Source organism: Acipenser ruthenus, chromosome 9 (assembly GCF_902713425.1).
Source record: "Acipenser ruthenus chromosome 9, fAciRut3.2 maternal haplotype, whole genome shotgun sequence".
Lineage (NCBI taxonomy): Eukaryota > Metazoa > Chordata > Actinopteri > Acipenseriformes > Acipenseridae > Acipenser > Acipenser ruthenus.
In genome coordinates this window covers 14493859-14520392 of record NC_081197.1, presented here as the reverse complement: position 1 = coordinate 14520392, position 26534 = coordinate 14493859, and the positions used below count along the sequence as shown (strand labels likewise).

Genomic DNA, 26534 nt, shown 5'->3' with positions numbered 1-26534 from the left:
GTAGCAAATCTATTTATGCAGTATGACTCTGCTTGCATGAATACAGATATTAGATCTCCAGAAAACATGTAAAGCCAAGGGGACACTAGTCAACATGTTGCTAGAAAATGTAGAATTAAATCTGTTGCTTCTACATTGTTGCTTCAAATTTCAGGGGAGATTATTCTACAGTATGTAGAAATTGTAGATAGAATGTTGATGGACAACACACAGAAGACAATACATAGATATTTCCTATCAAAAAGTGTATTGGTGTTTTTTAGTGTTCAAATAATTTACCAGCATTTTTTTTAATACAATAAAATAAACTTTATTCTTAAATATGTATATATAGGACTGTATTATCACAAGCATGGCTTTTCTGCCCTGCCACAGTGTTATTTTTGGCTTGAATGTTATTCTGTTTTATTTGTGTAAATAAACGTATAAATAAAACTAATTGTAAATAGAGGGAAGTTGAAATGTGATTATTGTTATAGTTTTTTTATTGTATTATTTTGAACAGAAGTCCTAATTATGCCAGGTGAGGATTGTTTTCTTTTACAAATCAGATATCAGTAACTGTGTAACAATATTTGCAAGTTGCGTCTGCTGAACTGCAATGTTCAAACGGCTTTAAACAAAAAGCAGAACTCACTTTATCCATTATTATTAAGTTGTAACAAGTAAAAGCCTTTATTTGAGAACAAAATGACCATTGAAAACACAACTTGGGAACTTAAGTGTAACACACCGTTAACACACTGCTAACACACCGCTGCAGTTTAACAGGAACCCTCTAATGCTTCAGCATCGGCACCAAACCAGCTTTTTTTTTTTTTTTTACTTTGTAATTTCTAATATTAGACTATAATGCCAACACAACACTATGTTTTAAACGGTTCATAATAGTAAATCATTTTTTTCAAGGAATATAATAATAATTTTGTCGACTTTAATGCAACTCCACTATATCTCGTGGCATTAACTGACAAATTGATCATTAACTACCAGGAATGGACTGATTAACACTTACTTACTTGCCTATACCACATTTTACAACACTTTCATTGGCTGATTTAGTCAATGAAGTAATGTTGCTTATACAAAATCAAAAGTCCTTTGATACAGTTGCTTGCAACAAAGTTGCCTGAAACCTGTAGCTTGCACATCACTTTCTACAATAAAAGTACAACCTTTCTACATTCTTCTAGCAACATGTAGACTAGTGTCTGCTCGGCTTAAGAGTTAAGAAATAATACAGCTGCCTTGGCTTGTCAACAGTTCTGTGTGAAACTGTACATCTGTTTCCAAAGTGAAGTGCAGCTGCAACAAACTGCATTTCAAATGTTTTCACAATCTTTGGAAGTCAACAAAACATTCCAAAATGGGGTACGACTAGGGCTGAGATTGGTAAGGGCCCGGAGTTTACACACTACACTAATTGCTGCCCTGGTCCCACTAGGATTACAAAGTATCACTGAAATCTTAACCATGTAGAATTTTTCACATTTGTGCCACCATCTGAGAAAGTAGGTCTCTATGACTTACTGTATATCTCAAGTAAAACAGCATATCAAAACCAGTACACACACAGATCATTTCTACATCAATCTACATAAGCATTTGTAAAGAAATGCACTGTAGGGTTAAATGCATCAAATAAGTACATCAAATTACACCCAAATGCAATGTGAAAGGTCTAGGTCTATGTGGCAAAGCGCCCCGCCCCTGTGTGCATTTGTGTTATGTGTTGTATGTTGCGTGTGTAAATGTTGGTGTTCGGTGAGTGGAGAACGGGATTGGAGACGGAGGTGAAGTAAAATAATAATAATAGTAATAGTAAAAGTAATAGTTAACGTGTTTTCACTCACCGTGTTTGTTCGTCTGTCTGTCCTGCACCGTCTGTTTAGCGTTTAGTCGTTTTGTATGTCTATTTATTTTGGCGTGTAGTGCCGTGTCCAGTGTTTTTGTCTGTTCCAACCTTTTATTTTCTGTTCTGTTTATTAAATGCTGAACGCGATCACGCGTTCAGCCTCACCAAAACCCCATCTCTCTGTCGTCTGTTTACTCCCTGCTTCTGGTCTGACGCCACCCACTCCGGCCGTCTTTGTGACACGTGGTGTCCTGCGTGGGATCGACAGCGCCTCCAGGACTCAGGCCAGAGCAGGAACCGCAGTTTTGGATTTAAAAAAAAAATAAAATAAAAAAAAAATGGCAGAAGACGCCATCAAAGTGCGGGACTGGATGCTGGAAAATGCTGGGCTGGAGGCCCAGTCTATCCCAGTAGTCGTCCAGTTCCTGGAGTTTATGGACAGAGAGCGATGGGAGGCATATGCAAGGGAACAGACTGTAAGCACCTGGGAGGAAGGTGTGGGGTTGGTCCTCAGCTACCTGGAGGCAATTATAAGTGGAACAGCAGCCCAGGTAGCAGGTCCACCAGCAGAGGAAGAATGCCTGCTGTCCCCGTCTCCACCAGCAGAGGAAGAATGCCTGCTGGTTTTGCCTCCACAGCCCAAGCGGGAGGAGCCCGAGCGTCCACAGCCCAAGCGGGAGGAGCCCGAACGTCCTATGCCTGAGTGGGAGGAGCCCGAACGTCCTACGCCTGAGTGGGAGGAGCCCGAACGTCCTACGCCTGAGTGGGAGGAGCCCGAACGTCCTACGCCTGAGTGGGGGGAGCCCGAACGTCCTACGCCTGAGTGGGGGGAGCCCGAACGTCCACAGCCCAAAAGGGAGGAGTCGGTGCGTCCACAGCCCGAAGAGAGGGAAGTCGGGGCTTCCACAGCCCTAGGACCCAAGCTGCCAGCAGAGGGTGAATACCTGCTGGTCCCACCTCCACCAGCAGAGGGTGAATGCCTGCTGGTTCCACCTCCACCGCAGTGGGAGGACTGCTTGCCCCTCCCACCTCCACCAGCAGAGGGTGAATACCTGCTGGTTCCACCTTCACCGCAGTGGGAGGACTGCTGGCCCCTCCCACCTCCACCAGCAGAGGGTGAATACCTGCTGGTTCCACCACCGCCAGGAGCAGAGGAGCTGGAGCTGCCTCTGCCTCCACCACCACCAGGAGCAGAGGAGCTGGAGCTGCCTCTGCCTCCACCACCGCCAGGAGCAGAGGAGCTGGAGCTGCCTCTGCCTCCACCACCGCCAGGAGCAGAGGGGCTGGAGCTACCTCTGTCTCCACCACCACCAGGAGCAGAGGAGCTGGAGCTGCCTCTGCCTCCGCCACCGCCCGGAGCAGAGGAGCAGGAGCTGCCTCTGCTGCCCGTACCTCCGCAGGGAGTACGGTGGCCGGAGCCCCAGAAAGGGGAGCTGTCGGCCACAAAGAAGGGGGAGGAGGTCTGGAGACCACCAACCCCAGCAGCAGTTTCGCTGCCGGAGATCGTGGGGGAGGTCAGGAGACCTGCTCCCACTGCAGCAGTTTCGCTGCCGGAGATCGTGGGGGAGGTCTGGAGACCTGCTCCCACTGCAGCAGTTTCGCTGCCGGAGATCGTGGGGGAGGTCTGGAGACCTGCTCCCACTGCAGCTTCTTCGCTGCCGGCAGTACTGTGGTCGGAGCCCCACCAAAGGGAGCTACCGGCTACAAAGAAGGGGGACGAGGTCTGGAGACCACTTTCCCCAGCAGCAGTTTCGCTGCAGGAGTTCTTGTGGCCGGAGCCCCACAGGAGGGAGCTGCCGGCTACGAAGAAGGGGGAGGTCGGGGGACCACCTGCCCCCGCAGCTTTTTCGCTGCAGGACGGGACCAACAGGCTGTCAGCCGTGCCACTACCGGCAGGGGTGCTGACAGCATGGCCAGCCATGGGCCCACTGAAGCCTCCCTTCCCAGCCCGAGACTTTGTCCTGGACTAAGGGGGGAGGTGGCCGTTGAGGCCATGTGTGCTGCGCACAAGGGGGGGTATATGTGGCAAAGCGCCCCGCCCCTGTGTGCATTTGTGTTATGTGTTGTATGTTGCGTGTGTAAATGTTGGTGTTCGGTGAGTGGAGAACGGGATTGGAGACGGAGGTGAAGTAAAATAATAATAATAGTAATAGTAAAAGTAATAGTTAACGTGTTTTCACTCACCGTGTTTGTTCGTCTGTCTGTCCTGCACCGTCTGTTTAGCGTTTAGTCGTTTTGTATGTCTATTTATTTTGGCGTGTAGTGCCGTGTCCAGTGTTTTTGTCTGTTCCAACCTTTTATTTTCTGTTCTGTTTATTAAATGCTGAACGCGATCACGCGTTCAGCCTCACCAAAACCCCATCTCTCTGTCGTCTGTTTACTCCCTGCTTCTGGTCTGACGCCACCCACTCCGGCCGTCTTTGTGACAGTCTATGATAAATGTTTGGTGAATATTCTTAAAAATTGAAGGCAGATACAGTACCATGTTCATCAAATAATGAGGTGAGTATGGGGATATAGCTTTCAACAGCCCCACCAGTCAAAAACCAGAAAACAGTTCACCATGCCCTGACACCTTCAAGAACTTGTGCTAATGAGAGCCCATATCACGTGGCATCATTTCAAGTGTGAAAAAAACAATGTAACATTTTTCTGTACAGTGTTGAAAAAAAAGAACCCATTTTTAACTGGAGATCAGACTATAGGAATATTGTTCCAGCTCTATTTAATATTATTTCTCTTTTAACCAAATATATATATATATATATATATATATATATATATATATATATATATATATATATATATATATATCTACAGCACCAAGTTTGAATCAGCAGTTTGTTCGTACACATAAATCAATGAAACCTGCTAGAAGAACACAGAAAAATAGCATGCAAACATTTACAATGCAATGATGCCTAATTTAATAGTTCTTAATGTGTACAGCCAATAGCACACCGAGTTAAAGGTTTGTGAATATTTACTTTTTTTATTAGTATTCATACAGTGTAACTCTAGCATTTGTTTTTTAAAACTACACATAGATTATTTATTTAAATAATATTAGTTAATATGATTTTTAATTTGTGGTAATCTCCAATCTTACACTATTGAATATTCTTTACCAATATTTAAAAAATAACATGGTAAAGCCCACTGAGATGAGTTTGATTTGTTTCCATAGGTCTAAATGTCCCGAAAGCAAAATACATGTGCAAAGTAATCACCACAATATTCATTTAAGAAAAAAAAGGGCAGATCACTTACATTTGATTACTATGCTATTCCAATCCTCCCATCTGCTACAGTTTTATCTTTTACGGATAACTATTTAAACTGCTTTTTAGTGACCAGCTTGAGTCTGAAAAAATGGAATTTAAAATGTCAGTGAATAACTAAAAATGGCCTACCTATTTGAGTTATGGATTTTACTATTAGAAAGTGTCAAGAAGAATCTCAATGGTAAAAATAACCTGACACTAACTATCAGTCTATCTTAAATGTCTATTCCTATTCTCACCAGCTATGCATGAATAATCTTTACGAGAGCCTTCTAGAATTCCACACATTCTGTTAAAGGAGTGTAGATGCCAGCTGTTAAAAGCTGGTTGAAAGGACAGTACAAATTACAAACAAGTTTGCTGATCTGATGTGGTCAGTGAGAAGAAATAGAAAGTGAAAACACATTGAACATTTTACCCTTGATTGCAAAACAGTATTTTTGCACTGTAATCCTTTACCAAATGATCTTCAATTGCAATGCAGGAGGTGCCTCAATGTCAACAGAACTGATCATGCAATGGTACAGTAGCACAAGACCAGGTTTAATAGTACAAGCTGGCAGAATGGTACTGCAGTGGTAATAAAATGTAAACACATTCATTATTTCAGTAGCACGGTACCATACCTGGTGCTACCTCATGGGGAATACTTATTATTTTCCAGACTTCCCTGTAAGGGGAACAGTTCCAGAGGGTGTATTTCAGTTACACTCTCACTATTATTGTACATCATAGGGATTCTATTGATACATTTTAATAGAAGATAGCCTATTAATGTGTATCACTAACTATGCTACACAATATTAGTATACCCTGCTTTTGAACCAACACAATGACATTACTCATACCACTGTGTTTAGCAATAACAAAAAATACCTGGACTGAGGACCACTTTATTGTTTTAAAATTGTTCAGGTGATCTGCTGAGCATTCCTCTTGTCATCATGTTATTTGTTTATGTTACCATGCAGTAAAAGTCACCCTTAAAGATCTGCCTGATCCCATGTCATGATCAGTTTAGGAACAAAAAATGAAATTTAAAAAATACCTTGTTTCACAGAAATTGTTGACAAGTGCTGTTTGTTTATATTCCCCAAAGGGAAGCTTAGCAACAGGGGCCTCCCTTTGAAATCTGATTGCCACTGTCAGTCTGTGTGCTACAGTAAACAATATATAGCCCAATAATATTGGTATAACAAACACTGGAATAACATCCCTGTACTATATAACACACAGCAATACCAGAAACCTGCACTCCCAGCAGAGGACCTCTTTACATAATGCAACAAATACTGACAGGTGAGCAAACCGTGCACAATACTAAAAATGGACAGGAGTGCTTGCAGATTTTAATGGTTACATTCTGCTTTTTAAAAACATTCAAAGCATGCCTCAGGTATTCTATGATACTGCAAAATACATTTATGAACCCTGAGTCTCTCAGTCTGTAGTCTGCGGATCAGCCATAAAGATACAAAATGACAACTTTAAAACTCTTGGATGCATTGGTAAAACCAGCTTGTGGTGCCTTCTGATATACAGCACCTGGCCTTGGCACTGATTAAGCTAAGGTTGCAAATACTTAGTAAGCTGCTGGGTGGCTTCACATAAATCAGCGAAAATATTGCAGACAAGTACAAGTACAGAAGCAGATAAAGCAACTCTTTCTGAACCAACTATCTGTACTGTAGGATTACACTGTTAACGGGTTTGTTTTCCCTACTAATCATTTAGACATTCTCTGAGCATTTAAACCTAAGTCAGAGACACCAATTCATTAAGAAGGTAATATCGTTTTTTGTATGTTAGTGTTTTATTATGACAGATGGTATGTAGTTTGCATTTTCTTAGAGCTTTTGAAGTTAACTTTTTTTTCTGAAACAATTGTCAAAATAATTGATGTTGCTAAAATTGAAGCTATATTAATACCTAAAGTGCTAGAACTTCATTAAAGTGGTCACATGTTTCATATGGCTGATACATACTTATATAGCAAGCTTTTTTCTGGTTTCACTAAATTCAAGAAATAAAGTGACTTATGTCTCGGTAAACAACAGCAACATTTCCTACCGTCAAAAATGGAAGGCCTTTTCTTAGGACGCCTGAGAACTCTTCCTTTAATATTGTTCTCATTCCCTGTGAGGATGTCCACAGGTAGGCTGCATGCCCGCACCAAGGAGATATCATCCTGTATTCCATTTGGATCACCTTCAGCCCCAGAACATTTTACACATGCCTCATCGAATGACATTTTAAGTGCCAATAAGTTATTAAACTTAAACCTAATTGTGTTACAACATTGACAGCATTTCTTCAGCAAACGTTCTCAAGACACTTGCAGGATTAGCAATCCAACTTCCCAAGGCTGGTGTTTGTGTGTTTAACCCCCGCACTTGTCAGGGCAGTTCTGCAAGTTAATAGACGTGCATTGAGCAGGTGTAGGGTTACTCAGCGGCCCATCCTCTTTCCAGCAAACTGAATAATTAAAAAACGGGAGGGGCCCAAAAAAAATGACAAAATATTATGGTTTACCCAGTAGCTAAAGAAAAAAACCCAATATACTACAGAAGGTATCCAGGTAATGTAATACTCACATAATGTTCTTTTTTTTGTTGCTCTTATTAATTAGTCTTTGGTAAAATTAAAAAAAAACATTTAAAAAAATCTAAAACATTTCCAGATACAGTATGAATCTGTCATAAGTCTCACTGAGCTTCAAAATGTTCAGTCCCATATAAAGGTACCCCATTAAGTAATAATAATACCCATTCTTGTTATTTTTAGTCAGGACATCACCTAAAGAATAATGTTTTTTTTTATAGATAGAGAGAGAGAGAGAGAGAGAGAGAGAGAGAGAGAGAGAGAGAGAGAGAGAGAGAGAGAATATAATTCAGTTTTCAAGCCTAACCTCACACTCATTTATGCTACCGAACTGAAAGCTACTGCATGGCAGATATTCACACTTCAAAATGTATTCAGCATGCTTTCTATAAAATAAAAAAGCTTTGTGAATTTCCGTAACTGTTTTCTGATGTAGACAGACTAAAAATATGTACTGTAAGGGAGTCTCCAGTTAGAAGAGGGGGTGGAGTATTCTGCTTTCCAGAGCCTCTATTGCAGCCAAAGGATACATTTTGTCAAGCACTGACCTCAGGCAATTTTAAGTGGGTAAAAGGTTGTCATCTCCCCATAAATGTTTATTTTTTTATTTTCATGCTTTAGTCTTGTAACAGCAAACAAGAAACGATGAAAAAAGTTTAATACAATGAGCCTAACTGCAAAATAAATAATAGCATTAGGGGTGCAGGCAAAAGCTGATTTCACTTCTGCTAGGTTAAGAAAAAACTTAAGAGCATATGTCTATATTTCGGTTATTTTTCATATGATAAACTAAGTGTTGTTAGGAAAATTAGCAATGCGGCCACCAGTAAGTGTTCAGTCACAGGAAATTGGCCGAAGAAACCGAGCCTGTCAAAGATCTTTTATTTGGGCTTAAAAAAACCTGTTTGGCAACAGTAAGAAATGCACCTGCGGCACACCTCTCAAAGATGGCACAGTGGATATGCACTTGAGTTTATTGTCCCCTCTGTTTACTGTCATGCCATGTATTTAATTTAGAAACATTTAATGTACATTTAAACACACTGGAGCTAGAACATGCATATTTAGACACCATGCTACACTTTTAATCAGACACTTAATAAGATGCTTATACAACATAAGTGCTTTTGTTAGTTAACTTGAATGCTGGCTGCGCAGTAATTGTCAGAACATTTTCTAGTTTTAATAAAAATTAAAATTAATAACATGCTGTTTTAACAGCATTACAGTGAGATTTGTATACTTATTTGTCATTTGAATACTGGTCAGGAAATATTTGCTTAATGTTTTTTTATATATGGTGATCAAACATTGTATCATATTAAGTAGTTATTTCTGAGATGTATTCGTTGATTGGTGCAAGTGCAGTGTTGCAATATTCTGTTACTGTATGTAAAGTGTGATTTGGATAGTCAGATTTTCATGACCATTTAAACACCCCCGCACCACTACGCACATCTTGATCGCCCTGTGGCCCCCAAGGTTTGGACATTGCCTTATCTGGCCCGCCAGAGAATGTAATTGAGTAGCACTGTCTTAAAGCTTGAAACATGCGTGCAATGCATTTCCCAAAGCATAGTTCCACTGTGTACAGATATGCTTAGAATAAGCCCAGCTCTAGCTCAACTTGGCAGGAACAGTGTTGTAACTGTCTATCAACTCTTAAGTATTTCTTGAAATTGTTTATTTTATGTTTACTACTGTAACTGTTTCTTTCTCTGCAAACTTACACTACAGTAATAAAACAGGAAAATGTGAACAGGTTCCTATATACTGTAACACTGGCTGGACATACTTTATCAATAAGTTACTGAGCATCGAAGCAGGGATTGCATGAAGACAGCTGTCTCCGAAGATCATCCACGCTTTCATGCTACTGGATCTAATACTGAATTTACAGTCATGGCGCTGTATAAATGCCACTGTAGATTCATCACAACTTCTAGGTGTCTTGTCCAAGCATGTATTTTTTATGGTACCTTTTGCCAACTTTCTAAAAGGATCAGTTTCAAATGCTCAACACTTGAAGACTGTCTTCTTTTCAACACCCTCCTCAAATCAAACCTGCAATTCTCAACTGCAGAGCTGGAGAGTGAACCATGAACCAAAAATCTTGATATTCACACCATGTTGCTCAAGGGAATATTACAGTGGCAAAAAATAGGAAAAAAAGCAGATTAAAAATGCATGGGTTACACAAATGACACCCCATTAAACATACCCTTATACCACAAGCTAACACACAGACTTAGCTACAGCAGACAGCAATGGAAATGCGTTGATGTTCTAAAGTGTGCTACTGATTGCTATCAAAGGAACGCACTGTACTGCATTAGCTGGCAGTTACCATTGTTATTGGTTGCAACAAACAAACAGCAAGTGTGTTGTTTTTCTTGTATGCTGACATTGTTATTTGTTGTTTGAAATGGGTCACAGATTCAGAGCTTATACAAAGCTTGTATCAGAAACAAATAAGTATTGTTCCTTGAAAAGGGGCTACTTATACAGATATCTTCGTTTTTTAAATACTGCAGTCGTCTCCGCGTATAGGAACACCTCCTAAGAGAACACTTCGGCTTAGGCAACAACCTTGTGGTGAAACAGAATTATTCCATTGTAAAGGAACAGGAACTTCGCTTAAAAGAACACTTTTTTTTGGCACCGACATCGATACAGTATTGTTTTATAACCTGATAACTCATCATAAAACTGAAGTGGTTTATTCAGTCTTTTCAAAACTGACTTGTCATTGCCAGAGTAATCTAGAGCTGCTGCTGCATTTTTTTTTAATTAACGTTAGTTTGTTATTATAGTTTATTAACATGCGCTTGCCTATTGCTTTTCTCTTATTCTGTTCATTTCATATGTTGATGCACGTGTGTCACGACATAAGTAATAAATACATTAGTATTTATTGATTCATATCATGATCGGCCTTGGCATATTATGTCCAGTGGTCAACGCTGTCTTAAAGAACACTTTGCTTGCTTCCTGAGGCATGTTTTCTTAGCCAGAGACTACTGTATTACCTACAATATGTTTATTAGCCACTTACACCTGAAATAATTAATATTAGTATTAATATTTACTATGTTTCTTTCTCTAAAATCCTTATTTTCTGCTGCCTACCTTGCCTTTCCTCTATTTACTTATAAATCTATTACATTCGAAGAAACCAATTTCCATTCCTTGCACCTATTAACACCTTTCAACACAGAGATTATGTGTTCCATCTGGTTGCTCAACTGATCACAAAAATACACATTTACAGAAAGCTGCTTTGTCCTCTTTCTTCCTTAATGACTATGAAAAAGTCCCTTTTATAAAAAACCTTTACACAACAGATGTTGTGTAAAGGTTTGTTGGCAGCAACTCTTGAAATAGGGTCTGTCCATGCAGTTCCAATTCCATTCAATAGGCTAAAAATAGTCAATCTACTACCATACTGTTACCATCTATTACCATACTGTGTGGATTTTTTGTCTGCAAAGTCCATGATTAACTTGTTTTGAGGCATGACGAGTTCTGAGGCTTGCGTTTGATGTGTGTTAAGGGTGTTAACCTTGCTTCTGAAAAAAAGAAAATAGAAACAGGTTCTATTTTATCGACGCAAAGTTTTCTCAAAGCAACGTTGCTCGCTGCTGGTGTGGATACTCCCATTTGACTGCAGTGACTTCTAAATGATTCGCTCGCGTCAAGAGTGGATGTAGCTTAAGTTATTATTTTTATTATTTATTTCTTAGCTGATGCCCTTATCCAGGGCGACTTACAATTGTTATAAGACATCACATTATTTTTACATACAATTACCCATTTATACAGTTGGGTTTTTACTGGAGCAATCTAGGTAAAGTACCTTGCTCAAGGGTACAGCAGCAGTGTCCCCACCGGGGATTGAACCCATGACCCTCTGGTCAAGAGTCCAGAGCCCTAACCACTACTCCACACTGCTGCCCTGTGGCAAGGTTAACACCCTTAAGTGGCTTGAATTCTCTTTCAACCAATATTAGTTTAATGCATACTGTTATATTTAGTTTATTCACCACACATATGAATTAAGATATTGTCAGGATGTCTCTTGTTTTTATTTAAAACTGCTAATGCTTGAAAAAAAAAAATCTCAATTAGGTTATTTGTATAATAGCACCTATAATTATACTGTAATTATTTGTGTAAACAAGATATCTTAACCGGGATTTAAAATATTCATACTGATCTTCTTGGAAAAGACGATGTTTCAGAATAGTTACCTGTGGCAGGGCAGAAGGAAAGTCCTGCACATAATGAGAGGGGGCAGGGCAAAGCCCTGCATGTAAATAAATGTAGTGTGTTTATTCAGCACGGGTGAATGTATTGTAAATACTGTATTGTTTTGGGGTTTAAGAACGCGTGATTGAATGTATTGTTTTGTGTGTTGTATGATTTTTTTATTTATTTTGTGTTGATTTAAAATACAATGTTTTTCTTTGTTATTTTCGGTTTGAATGTGGTCTGGCAGAGGCGGTGTTAGCAGCTCATCACTGCCAGACAGATCGTGCGAATGCATGGTCAGCAGTCGGTGATTATTGACTGTCAGCCACGCAAACCAAAACTTGTGTAGCTTTTGCTGGTTGGGTGGGTGTTTGGAAGGAGGAACGTGAGCGAGTGAGAATCTACAACGAAAGTAAAAAGAAAACAATTGCTACTCGTGCTGGGAAGCATCAGCATGGTACTTTATGGAATCAGTTTGTGTTGGTGATTTGTTTTTGTTTAAACCTTTTATTTTGCTCTGTGAGCAGTGTTTCTGTGTACAACTATTTTATTTATTTTTGAATAAAAACCACACAAGCGCTTTTCACCCGTAGTACCGACTTGTGTGTCTCTGTCAGCTGTCTGGTCTGGGAACTTCATCATCACTACTCGGCTATCCTGTCACATTACCAAATTAATTTGGGGTTGTATCTGATTTCTATTATCTTTAAAACATGATTTAAATATTTAAATATTTTAACTACTGATAGAGTTCTGAAAATATTGATATGATATCCTGCTACATCCACGATACCAAAACTAAATCATACACTGTCTATAATGTGTCACAAGCAGCCAGTAATTTTGAAGTTTGACCAAAAAATGTCTTTTGTTATCTGACCTATTGAACACATTCCAGTGCCTGAAGTCAAGACACTAAATACTTAACCTTTCTACTTTATAAAGGTATTACTGTGTTGCAGAAAGTTACACTCAAATCTACAAGCCCCAGACCATTGGTTAGATTTAAGGTGTTACTCAAAAGAAATAACTTCAGTCCAGGACATAAAAGCAAAAGGCCTTATATCCCAGCGCCAAGCCAATAAGCCAACCAGTCATCTGGAGAGGAGTATAACAACCATGATGGTTTTCATTTGTAAAGTAAACAGAATCATTATCCAGATGGTGTCCACTAGACCTGCCTCAGCACAACATCCTTCTCCGCTGGATTGCGAGACAGTCAAGTGACTAGAGAGACTAGAAATCCACCCGAGTGACAGTCATGCAATTGAGGTATGAGTCAGCCTTAACCTAGAAACCAGTGTTTGCATTAGGTAGAGTTTTTTTTTGTTTTGTTTTTTAGTTTTAACCTTTACTTTCCCAGGAATAGAACCTTTGAAAACAATGTATCCTACAACTCAACTGTTTTACCAGTTTCTACAAAAAAATGTAGTTCAGATCTAAGAATCTAGCAACGTGTCATTGCAGGGGGGAGTGGTTCTGTTCTCAGGACTTTGTCTTGTTATAGATTATCAGGAACTATGTTTATTACTGAAAAATGACATGTTCTGTGTGAATGTGATTTATGGGAAAATTGTATTAAAAGTATTAAAATGTATTAAATTGAGTTATTTAAATATGTAACTGAGTGCATATTAATAAAAATGTATTCGACATTTCGGGGCATGTGGTTTTGATAAATAAAATGCCAGACCTGTCATGGCTTTTTTTAAATAGCTGCAAATTGTACAATTCAACTGAAAGCTGCGAATAACAAAAACAAAAAGAGCAAACAAATTACTTTTAATAAATGGGTTAACCATTATTTTAAGTATAATTATAACTTAAAATAATGCATTATTTTACGTTTTATTAGGAATGTTTAAAAGGTTTACTGTACTACCAATTTATTCTTAATGTCCATTTTCAACCACTGAAAAAGATGGACTTCTGAAATAGGACCACTAGGGGTGTGCAGCTATGTGACAGAGATCGAATGATTCTTGGTGTTAGATCTCCCTCCTGACCTGCGAGGCAGCTGCATAAAGGGAACAGAATACCCCAGACTAAATGGCACGACAGTTTATTCCCAGGGTTAGGTGGAAGTTGGCCATCTAGAAAGGGGGCAAAGCTACGGTACACAAAATCAATGACCCGGACGGGAAACGACGTGGCATCCGCGGATTGGAGGAGCGGATGCGCTCGTTGACCAAGGGGTCATGGGTGATGTTATAACAAGGGGACGTCGTGATGTGATCTGTTCCTTTGTGAATGGTTATATTAAAGGACCAGAAGGAGAACCTGTATTGTAAAACGTGAGTGTTTTGTTTGTTTTTGTTTGTCGTTAATAATACTGTTTGTAATTATTTGGACGGCTAACATGATCTGGAGCTGTCGCCAAAGGCCAGCACTAAACCCGGATCAACAACACTGCACTTTTGTTTAACATTAAGGACTGTATTCACCACGAGTACTAGAGCATGCACTGTGGACGAGTGTTTGTGTTTGTGTATGTGTTACGTGTGGGTGAACTGAATCAGGACTGTTATTATTTCGGGGGCCAACCTGCAGATTACAAATAAGCAATACACGCCGCTGTATTGCTTCATTACCATTGTTATTATTTACTGTTGTTTTGCCATCAGGCCATTGGATTTAAAAAAACATAAAACAGCATTTCACCTGGATTATAATTCTCTGTCTGTTCATTGATCACCTGCACCTGCACACTGTTAACCACTTTGCAATAGCCACAAGCTATTATTTCTTTCTCCTCTGAAATGGCAGAGATCTTCCCTTTAACTCACAGTTGCCACAATTGCAGTTGCACACCCGATGGTTATTTTTAAAACCACCTCACTTCAGAAATGCAGTTTTTTCAGTGGTTGAAAAATGACATCACTGTAGTTAATCAGCCTGCTAACTAATGATCTAAGCAGAAACAGCTATCGTGAATGGCAGAGGACATCAACTGGTTACTAAACAGGTAAGAAATGAAATACTAGGAAGTATCTACATTTGTCATTCTCCGATACAGATATACAGCACACACACACTACAGTGTTTCTCTTCATATTGGTTAGGGAAGCTTCCCATCTGCTACCCAGACTCACCCAGGCAGAAAACAATCAGGTGACAGATGCGTATTTAAATATATCTCTTGTTATTCCATTACCCTCTTACAGTATGCTTTCTTTTTTTAAAAAAAAATAGGCGTTATGTAATCAGGGACAAAGCTGGTCGACGAAAAAAAAAATATCTGATGTTTTTTTATCTGTTAAAAAAAAAATTCATGTTAAAAAAAAAAATCACCCAGAAAATAAAAATGTCATACAATAACTGGACTTAACATTGAATACTTGTGCATACATTGCAAACTATTCACATTTTGTGAACCACTGCACTCGTGAACAAATGGCACATTAAAATCTTTTAAATTTACATTATTTGAATATTGGGTGATTATAAATCAAGGAACAACAACATATTTCTTTTTAAAAAAAGGCAATTTATCTATTATGGGGTGCCAAGATATTTAAGTCGTCACACCAGTTGCATTTATTGATGCGATACTTATTGTAAGGCATTGGACTGTTGCATCTGAAGTGATGTGTCAATTGAATACGAAAATAGCGATTCACACATTAGTTGTCTGAATACATTCCCTTATATGTCACACTCAAACTTGAATGCATGCTTTTGTTAAGGACCTAGATAAACAATCCACCTACCTTCTACTTGATTCACGGCTTCAAATTTGTCTCCAGGAGCTCTTTAAAGCAACAGCCAATCAGAGCCGTTCTGTATTATTCCACTTGCTCTGGCCCTGAGGAGGATGGCAGCTTTAATCAGTCAAAGGGGAGCCCAGTCACAGTGCCTTCAGCTGGCACAGTCTTAGGCACAGATGCTTTGCCTATTCCGTTGAACAACAAGCTTCACTACACAAACTATAACACTTACACCGATATCAAAAAAGCCACTTCATCCTCTATTGTTAAGACGCTTACTGTAGATGATAAAATCTGAATTGTGTTTCATGTTTCATACTATAATTTGCTGCAGTAGTTTAAAGGTATACACCTACAGTATCTAGTTTTTTTCATAATATTTAATTTAGAACCTGCATTCTGTTATGTGTGTTCTAATTTACTCACAAGTCTTGTTTCTGCTTACATCAACGCATGCATAATACCTATTCCAGCTCCAATATCCTTTTCTGACCACTTCTAAAAGCTGAAAAGATCACTAGGAGTGTACATCTATAATTTCTGCACCTTGTAACTGTGTTTGATAATGGAACATCTCTATATAAATCACATTTGTATAGTGTTCAGAAAATATGCTAGAAGATACGTTGCAGTTGAGTTCACAGCACATTTGCTCCCTCTAGTGGTCCTAATGAGGAAATTACCCTATGGAAGCTCAAATAAAAACACATTGTGTTCACCTACTGTACATACAGTACGGTACATACAACTTGAATTACAATGACCCCTGGTTATGGGTGTGAGTAATAACCAAACAATCATACTGTACCATCATATCAATGAAGACACAAATGAAGATGACATTTAAATAAAACAATAACGATAAAAACTCAGCTGTCTTTTTGTCCTTGCTTTGTTTTTTTCTTGTTTTTAATGAATAGCATATTATGAATATTAAGACTCTGCACATCCTGTACCTTTTGGAAAAAAAAAATACACTAGCAGGGATAAATACTGGATGAACTCCTAGCAACAGTTGCTAAGGTATTACAGGATCCAGAATGGTTCTTTGAGAAAGATGCCCCTCATTAAACCCTCAATATTGAATTTCAAGGAAGGAATATACAGTGATAGATCTAACATGAAATCAGTGCTAATGCATAATTATAAGGAAGTGCCCTGTCTACTGTATTTGTAATGACCTTGTACAACAGCAGTGGCCCAGGCATGACACAGGAAAATAAACGCAATTGAAAACCATTCATGCAAATTCAATCTGTTTTCAAACCCTGCTACACTATGTGGATATTGCTTTTGCTGATGCCATAGCATATAGAACCATTTTAATACATTAAGGGGCTGATGTAAGGATAGGCGTAGTACAAACAATTGCAGCTGCAAAATCCAAATTGGCAATTATTTTGCACTGTGGTGTATGTAAGCTTAAGAGCAATGCAAATTACTCAACACGCACAAATAATGAGCTGCAATCATGATAATGAGGGTCGCAGTGAGCTCTGCCTGTGCACCGGGGTATTTAGCAGCTATACTTACAGCTCAGAGGTGAGGTGAGTTGGGAGTACAGACACCAGTAGGCGCTAGATGAGATTTGGGGAGCACAAAAATTAAACCAAACTAAAAAATATGTTGGAGGAAGGGCAGCAAAGTCATCTTGGCGTACGGAAAGGAGGAGCTGAGAGTCCTTACAGCTCAGGTCACTCAGCATGAAATGTAGTTATTTGGAAAGGCCTCAGCCAACATCAGTTATGCTACCAAAGAGGACATAGAGGACAACCAGGATGAAAAGGTGGCAGGACCTGTGGCAGCAAGGAAAAGTGAAACTCACAACGCAGCACAGGCCTGCAGCAGGAGCAGGAGGGCTGTCATCCACATCACAGCTCACACCCCTGGAGAGGCAAGCGGAGATGACAACCCATCCCAGACAAAGTGACCCTGGGTTTGAATATGCAGGATCTTCTCCGTCTTGCCCTTCTCCTCCGAAGTTTTTCCTGTCTGTCCTCAACAAGAGCCCAACGTCACCGCATCAGGAAGTGAACCACAGCAGCCATCCTGAGGCCAACGACAGGTCTCTGAAGGTGTGTGGTTTTATACAGCTCGTAATTACTCGCTTCTATTATGGTTAACACCTTGTCAAGAGTTTTTGGAGGGTCAGCAATTACCCAAGTACAAGGCAAAATCCTTACATCTCATTATAATGTTTGCACCCACTAGTATTCCAGATCCCTGGCCAATTCCATACTCTTTTCTTCATTGAATAAATTTCAATATCTTTTAAATGGATTAATGATGGCAAAGTGCTAATTTGATAGCGGGTGCAGAACGGCAGGTGCAAACCATTCTTTACATGCACTGCATTTTTTATGGACGCTAAAACATTGATTTCGGACGCAATAGGGGTGTTTTGCAGCCGCAAATCACTTTGCACTTATCCTTACATCAGCCCTAGTGTGTTTAATGGGATGAATGAGGAGATGAGAGATATAGAATCATATTAGTGTGGCACAGGCTTCTGTGCACAATGCTTTACCTATGTAGGATCCATTGTTTTCAAAGGTTCTATTCCTGGTAAAGGTTAAAACTAGAAAAAATAAAAAAAACTCAACACAACAAAATGCTGTACTTTGTGGTATACAGCAGCAAGTAAGCCTATAAATATATATATATTTTTCCCCAGGAATCATATGTGGCACCCAGCAATCAGACCAAAAAAAGTCTGATCTGTGCTTGAGTCCGTGAATGACAAGTAACCTGCCATTGACCTGAAGCAGCCCTGAATGTTGCTAAGAAAAGACTGTCTTGAGCGCTCATAGTCAGCAGCACTGTAGACTTTACAGCATACACAGATCTCAGGAAATGCTATCTGATATGAGCAGATCAATATTTACAGATTGTATCCATCAAAGGGATGTTTAGTCAGGCTCCTTCTACTTTTAGCCATTATAAAATAGAATCAATATGGACAATTACAGTACTAAAGACTGTTCTGCTCCAAACGTAGGACCTTGCCACCCTACCCTTATGAGGTAGTACACTAGATGACAAAACAACATTCATTCTACTGTATTCTTTTGTACACTGTTGATATGTAGAGCTGTATTCTTTTGTACACTGTTGATATGTAGAGCTGTATTCTTTTGTACACTGTTGATATGTATTGGTCATCAGCTACAGTATTCCCTCATACTGATATGATTATTTAGAATGTACATCCATGGCAGGGGATGTCCTGCACTTTTTTTGCAATAGAATATTTATAATATCCTCTTTGCTTGCAGTGACTTTTCTATCTGACCTTGTGAACGCCTCAGCCACCTACTGTAAAAACCTTTGTATAAGTCTATTTTCTAGGTATTTTTAGGGGGTCCTAAAAACGGGGAGCAACTTATACACCTATAGGCTTTTTTTCCTGAAAATGTTGTTTAAAAAAAAAGGGGGGGGGGGGCACTTGTACATCGGTGGGACTTATAAACCGGTTTTTATGGTAATTTACATTTTCATTACTTTTTTCTAACAGTATGCTCTGTCCTTCAAGTAAATAATACAGCACTTTCAGAAGTGTAATTCTTTGCTTTTACATTGTTTCCTTACATTCCTAAAACGATTTATTTTGAAGATACAAATAAATATCACAATAAATATAACAGATGTTTTTTTTTTTTCATGTTTGCTAATGCTAGCTTTATCTACAAGTTTTTTTTTCTTATTATTTCTAGACAGTGTGATTTATAATAGTTGTATTTGTTAATTCTTACATCCAAAAAGGAAATGCTTAAGTAAACAGAAAATGTTACTGGGATTGCATGTGAGAAAAGTAGAGAGGCTGTGTGGTCCAGTGATTAAAGAAAAGGGCTTATAACCAGGAGGTCCCCAGTTCAAATCCCACCTCAGCCAGTGACTCATTGTGTGATCCTGAGCAAGTCACTTAACCTCCTTGTGCTCTGTCTTTCGGGTGAGCCGTTGTTGTAAGTGACTCTGCAGCAGATGCATAGTTCACACACCCTAGTCTCTGTAAGTCGCCTTGGATAAAGGCGTCTGCTAAATAAAAAAATAATAATAAAGTAGTTCTACTGTTTAAAAACAAACCTGAACACAATATTTAAATGAACTTCCTCAGGAAAGGGCGAATCAATAAGAATTGCACAACATCAAAGCAGCTCATTCTACATTTAGTTTTTAATGAAATATTAACTGTTATTCGAATTAAAATATAAAAATACTGGTGTAATCTGAAAAAACAATATGGTCATTGAAGCAATATGTTTACCCTTTCACTGCTCTTTTGAAGTTTTGCTTGGGGAGAACCAAAAATATTTTCATTCCGTCTTTTGTATAGGACTATCAGATTTTTCCCACCAAAAGAAAATTACAAAAAGTCAGTGAAAACACATTTAAACTCTTAACTCTTTAAAAAGTCCAACAAAGTTTGTTTGGTGCTATCTTTTAATAAGATCAGCTGTATAGTCATATGACATACCAACAATTCACTGCAGAGATGACACATTTCTAAGGAAACAAGCAAACTAATATCAAAATGATTTTATATCAAAAGGATAAAAGGTCAGTAAATAATCCCAGATACAATATGAGTGATTTTAGTTAGTTTGATCACTTCAGTTTATGTACTAAATCACATTTTCAGATTGTTTTTGATTAAATCGTGTTTTTTTGTAATTACAGTAATTAACACGATGTATATTTAATTAGTACCTAATTTAAATAATATAACCTACTTAACTGAAACCTATGCTAGTGTGAGTTTTCCAGCGCTGGGATTCTATTTTATCACTGTTTAACCAGTGTCTGTGAACTCCTGTTTAGAATACCGCAATTTAAAGGTTATTAAAGACATTTCTATCATAAAAATATAATACTGTACAGTTTCTGGCAGACGTTCAAGGGATCTAATGGGTCAAGAGACCCACAGGAAATTTAACAAAACACTGTTTAGGACAGGAGTGGTCAAAGTTGGCCCTTCCACTCCTGGTCTTTGTTCCAAACCTGCTCTAAATTGTTTAATTTAGCCAATTAAAACTCCATCCCGGCCCTGAAGTACTTCATTACAGCATTGTACCTGTTAAACCTGCAGTGGCCCTTCCGGACTGTGATTGGACAACCCCTAGTTTAGGACCACTGCTACAGTATTTCCGAAATAATTCACACAGCTGTTGCCATGGTGAAGTTCATTCACTTGATTTGCAATGGAGAAGAAAACATAAACAACTAGATTCTTGACTCCTGACCTACTGATACTACAGAAAAGACTAAATCTCAAGAGGAAGCAAAATAATAATAATAAGAAGAAGAAGAAGAAGAAGAAGAAGAAGAAGAAGAAGAAGAAGAAGAAGAAGAAGAAGAAGAAGAATGTAAGAGGCTCTCTTGTTCTCCATGTGTTCTTGTATGATTTAAATACAGTTTCTGTTTTCCTGTTTTGTGGGATAAAAAAAATAGATTTTCATAAACTCCAACTGTCATATCAGTTTCTATAGAATCTGTTGTTATTTTTACACATCTTACAAAAAACTTTACTGAAGTAGTTTTATGAAAAGAGCCTTTTTGTAACAAATCAAGAGACGCCACCAATTTTCAGTTAGTAGCCTGATTCTTCAAGAAATTGAGGTTTTAAATAATTCCGTAGAAAAACATCATCAAAAAGCTGTATAAGTACTTGTGGTTTTCACTGTATAAAAGCTGTATAAATACTTGTGGTTTTCACTGTATAAAAGCTGATTCTCAAAAGCATGACCATAGTTCAGTAAGACCTGAACCTGAGGGAAAACTAAACTAATAAGAACAAAAAAAAACCTATTAATTTGAATAAGGACTTTATTTCAAGCACAGTACATGCATATTCGATTATTCTAACTCACCACTCATAATAATTTTGCATTGTTAATGTATTATACTTGGATCGTGCAAAACAGCGGTAAACACCACTCTTTACGGTTCACTGTAGACATACGTTCATTTTTACCAGTTTACAAAATGACCAGCTGCTGAACAGCTGAGCTGCAAGAAGAAAGTTACCATATGGACTGTACACTTCAGCTTTCCCGCTGAGCCATCTGTTCAGTCGGCCAGTGATGTGACCTTACTCAGGACACAAAAAGCTGGATTCAGAGGGGTGTCATTTCTTCAATACAATGATTCTTTGCAGCATCAAAACATAACGTGCAGGTTACAGTTTTCGTGAATGTAATCATGTAGGTTACAGTACTGTATAGTCATTTGTGAATCAAAGTGTCCTGAAACATTGTGGAATAAAATTACCAAAACAACACACAGATTTCGAGATAAAGTGACATGGCTTGTTAACAATACATAAATCACACCCATATCATTAACACTGTTTTTCTGACAGTCCAGGGCCAAAGTCAGTTGATAATAATAACAAGCCATAAGTTCCCTACAGTACATCTACAGTGCTGTACTGAAACAGCACATTTCTCTCAATACAAAGTGGTACCAAAAGTCAAAGATCCACTGACACATACTGTTTAACAGAACAATACTTTACTGTATATCTGCTTTGAAGATACCTTTCCCAGAGTACTGAGCTTGAAATATCAGGACTCTAAAGGTGCAGTATTTGCAGTTTCTTTGTTTCCTAACGCACACTGCATTTCAGAAGAGTTATATTATTATAATAATAATAATAATAATAATAATAATAATAATAATAATAATAATAATAATAATATATTAATTACTGTATGATGGCCAAAATGTCAAAGTACTTTTTGTTTTTAAAAAGACAATTCAGTGTAACCAAAATGTGCTGTAAGTGAATATTACCATGCTTTATAGGGTTAGTAATACTTTTAAGGGGCTTGTCACCATAACAGGGACCAAAGAAAAATTAATTACAGGAGATGGAAGGGAAGCCTACAATATCACCATGCTGATTCTTTCTGTTAATATGCAAGCTTTGATATTTACTTAAATATAGCATACTGAGACAAATTAAAGCAAATTACTATGCACCATTTCCACAATCCTGCAGCCTGCAAGCGGAAGAGCTTTATGTGTGAGACAATTTCAGTGTTTTTGATCTGAAGGGTCTCTTACTATGTTGTAAAATTGTAACTTTTGTGAAAAAAATAGAACAAAAAAACCAATCAAACCAGCTATACCCACTGCAAATACCTTTTACTCTGCAGTTGAAAACAGTCATGTTACCAGATATACTGTAGCTCCGTATCATAAAATATTTAAGTCTGACCCTCATAAATTGCTGATGACACAAGAGAGACAAGCTGATGCTTCCAGAAACTACATTGAAATGATCACTCTGTATAGTACTGCTTATCGAGGAAATTGATCAACTTTATATTTACTGTCCCTTGTAAAAGTTTACCAGAGTAAATTTGCACTGTATTTTGCTGTTTTCCCATGCTTTTCCCTCGGTTATCTATGCATTCACCATAGTTAACCCCTTTTTTTTGTTTTGTTTTTGAAGATGCTTTAGCATATACCATTTACAATGCTTACTTGCTTTAACATGCTTTCACTCTGCATTATTACATTTTGTAATGCTTTCACCAACTTTCTCTAAGGAGCACTATAACAAGTTTGTATTATTAAAAAACAATACAATACTTATAAATACTTAAAATACAGATTTTAGTACTGATGAAGACCAAATGCAGGGTCGAATTCCACATTTAATACATGTTAGAGATCACTGGCTGTTGGTCCTTCAGGAAGTGGACTTGCCTCAGATTTCAACCCCTCACTGCCTAGACTACTGCAACTCCCTCCTGGCTGGCCTCCCTGCGTCCGCCACCCGTCCGCTCCAGCTCATCCAGAACTCTGCTGCCCGCCTGGTGTTCTCTCTGCCTCGCTTCGCCCACGCTACTCCACTACTCCGCTCGCTCCACTGGCTCCCGATCACCGCTCGCATCCAGTTCAAGACTCTTGTACTAGCCTACAGATGCCTTGACCAGACTGCACCCAGCTACCTCCAGACCCTCATCTCTCCCTACACCCCCACTCGACCTCTCCGCTCCGCCTGCACTAGAAGACTAGCTCTACCTCCGCTACGCTCCCCTGCCTCCAGAGCCCGCTCCTTCTCCACCCTTGCTCCGCAGTGGTGGAATGACCTTCCTACAGATGTCAGGACTGCCCAGTCCCTGACCACATTCCGGCGCCTCCTTAAGACTCACCTCTTCAAACAGCACCTGTAGAACTCCTCTGTTTGTATCCTGGGACACTATCACCCTTCATGTAAATGTGCTTTATTTTGCTCTTATCTGCCCCCTATTTTACTGCATTTAATCCTGTACTTCAGAAAACTGTAATCTGCCAAGTGTTTAACCTGTAGTATTTTGTATTTAATCACATCCTGATGTAACTATCAATATTTAATCATATCCTGATGTAACTATCACTATTATCTGCTGTATTATTGAATTGTGGTTTGTCACACTTGAACAAAAGTTATTGTATTTCTTGTTCTCATTGTATTACTTGTATTGTAACACTTGAAATGTATTTGCTTACGATTGTAAGTCGCCCTGGATAAGGGCGTCTGCTAAGAAATAAATAATAATAATAATAATAATAATAATAATAATAATAATAATACAGGGATTAGCTGGTAATCACTGAGGACTTGTCACATCTATCTTCAAAAGAATTTAAACACCTTGCAACTCTGTCAAATCGAGTTAGTACCAAAATTGTAGAAAGTTTGAAAGTGTACACAAACAGTTTACAGTTCACCTGTCTGTTTTGCGTGACTCAATTATTTCACACAATTCGACAAAGTATACTGAAGAATCATCATCTCTAAAGATAGCTTTCACTTTCAACACTAGCCAGAGCTGTAAATATGAGGCTGTTGTCTTTTTTTCTTTTACGCAAAACAATTTACTTTTTTTGTTATATGCCCATTCCTCCCATAGGTACACTGGTGGTGGTCAATTAGTTTGTGTTGTGTAGGATAAGAGCAAGCCATACTTAGAGCATCGATAGTGACTACTGAATGATAAGGGTTCTTATTTCATTTTTATCTAGACTCATTTAAACTGTCAAAGACGCAGAACAATAAATACAGTATACTATATATATATATATATATATATATATATATATATATATATATATATATATTATGATATAGTATTTTTGACAGTACTAAAACACATAATTTAGTTGCCTTCATATGAATATCAAGTTGTTCCGATTGTTTCTTGCTTCAAAGTTAAATCGCTAGCCCTCAGAAAGCATTGAGTGAAGAACATAATTACTCAGATGAACTCAGTCAAACCCAGGTTGTCTCACATTCACCAGTCCGCGTTACTGCTGCTATGGGTGTGTGTGCCCTCCACTGCATGACTGTTTTGTGCCACTGGGTTACCAGCGCACAATAGAGCCACAGGCAAAAATTACCTGACACGTTTACGATTTTCTGTTCGTTTTTGCAAACTGTAGATTGAAATATAAAGCTAAAATTAGTGTTATGTTTTTCATTGAATGAGTAAGCTGTGGCCAGCCGACATAGTCAAATGAAGCATTATCACTCGTCGTTTTTGTTTCGTTGAATGCAGTACCAGGAATTAAAGCATGCACTACTAGTAATTGTCTGTAAGGTATTTTCATCTAATACTGTCACAAAAAACACAAGTCCGTGGAATGCACCGACACAAATGCATTTAAATCACCTTTACTGTTCAAAGTGGGCATTCATGGTTTTTGTTCATTTCTTCATGAATATTTTATTGAGAACCATTTTACAGATTGATAACACAATATCATTAATACAAAACAGGCGAAATCCGCCCCGCCACCCTCCATCCATCCATCCCTCCCCAAAATAAAGTGTGCATTTTACCGTTTGTTTTCACTGGGTTGCGTTTTATGCATCCATCTCGTCTTCAATTGATTTCTTTCTATCTGTTTAAATTTGCACTTGCTGAATGAACGATCATCACTTCGTTCTTTTTGACACACTGCTTGCTTCTTCCACCAAGCCTGATGGAGTCAAGTCCCACCCCTAGCAACGAAGCAAATGAAGCTGATTGCAGGAAAGGTCTCTATCCGAAACTGTAAGTCTGCCTACTGCTTCTGTACACGCCCATCCGAAGTGGGTACCAGATAGTGCTGTAAGATGTACATAAGTAACTTACCTTTTCAAAGTTTGCATTGTATTAATGTTCATTTTTAGTGAGCAATATTGCATGTTTATGTTTAAGTGTTGTATTACACCTGTGCTACAAATAAATCCACTCACATTAGCACCTAAGAAGCAGTCGCTTTTTGATACGTATGTCCAAGTTCTATAACTATTATATCCGCACGTATTGGGCTCTGGCCGTACAGCATTACGTCACAAGTTATCTAAATGTCTGTTTTGATAAATTGAATAACGTTTAGAGTAGTTTTATGAACACTAAACAAACTGTATTTAATTCATCAAACAGAAAGAAACCAAACAACCTGCAAATAATGTAAAAGTTTTGTCAATTAAAAATGTACTCAAAATCCGCACACCAAAATAACCTCCAGAGTGTGTAGGATTAACCGGGCAGGTGGGAGCAGCATGTCTCTCTATCTGAGGCTCAGGAGTCACTTTAACAATTGTACACCTTCTTTATTTACCAGGTCAGAATAACCCAGAGCAGGTTCTCATTTACAGTGTTAATCTTGGAACAGGAAAGGGAATGAATGGAGACTTGTTATTGGAGAATTGCCATAGGTATTGATTGGAATATTTACCTCTCAGGGTTTTCACCTTGTAATGAATGACCCCTACTGGCCGAATAGGCACATTGTATGTGTGCATAAAGACAGTGAATACAAACTACCACTAGGGGGGATTCCTCTTTAGCGAAACTG

At 38.5% G+C, this 26534-nt stretch overlaps 1 protein-coding gene across 5 annotated transcripts in view; it reads right to left on the bottom strand.

The window, feature by feature from the left end:
* LOC117405949 (protein furry homolog) overlaps positions 1–25663 on the bottom strand; it is a 111693-nt gene extending 86030 nt beyond the window's left edge. For 3 of the 5 annotated variants that reach the window (XM_059030469.1, XM_059030471.1, XM_059030470.1), the window contains exon 1: positions 7210–7528. In XM_059030469.1, coding sequence (XP_058886452.1) covers positions 7210–7390 — 181 coding nt within the window. In that variant the 5' untranslated portion in view covers positions 7391–7528. Of the gene's footprint in view, positions 1–7209; positions 7529–15701; positions 15718–25530 lie in introns of those variants that run through there. The other 2 variants (XM_059030474.1, XM_059030475.1) reach the window with 2 other exon arrangements.
* Between the last annotated feature and the right edge of the window lie 871 nt (positions 25664–26534).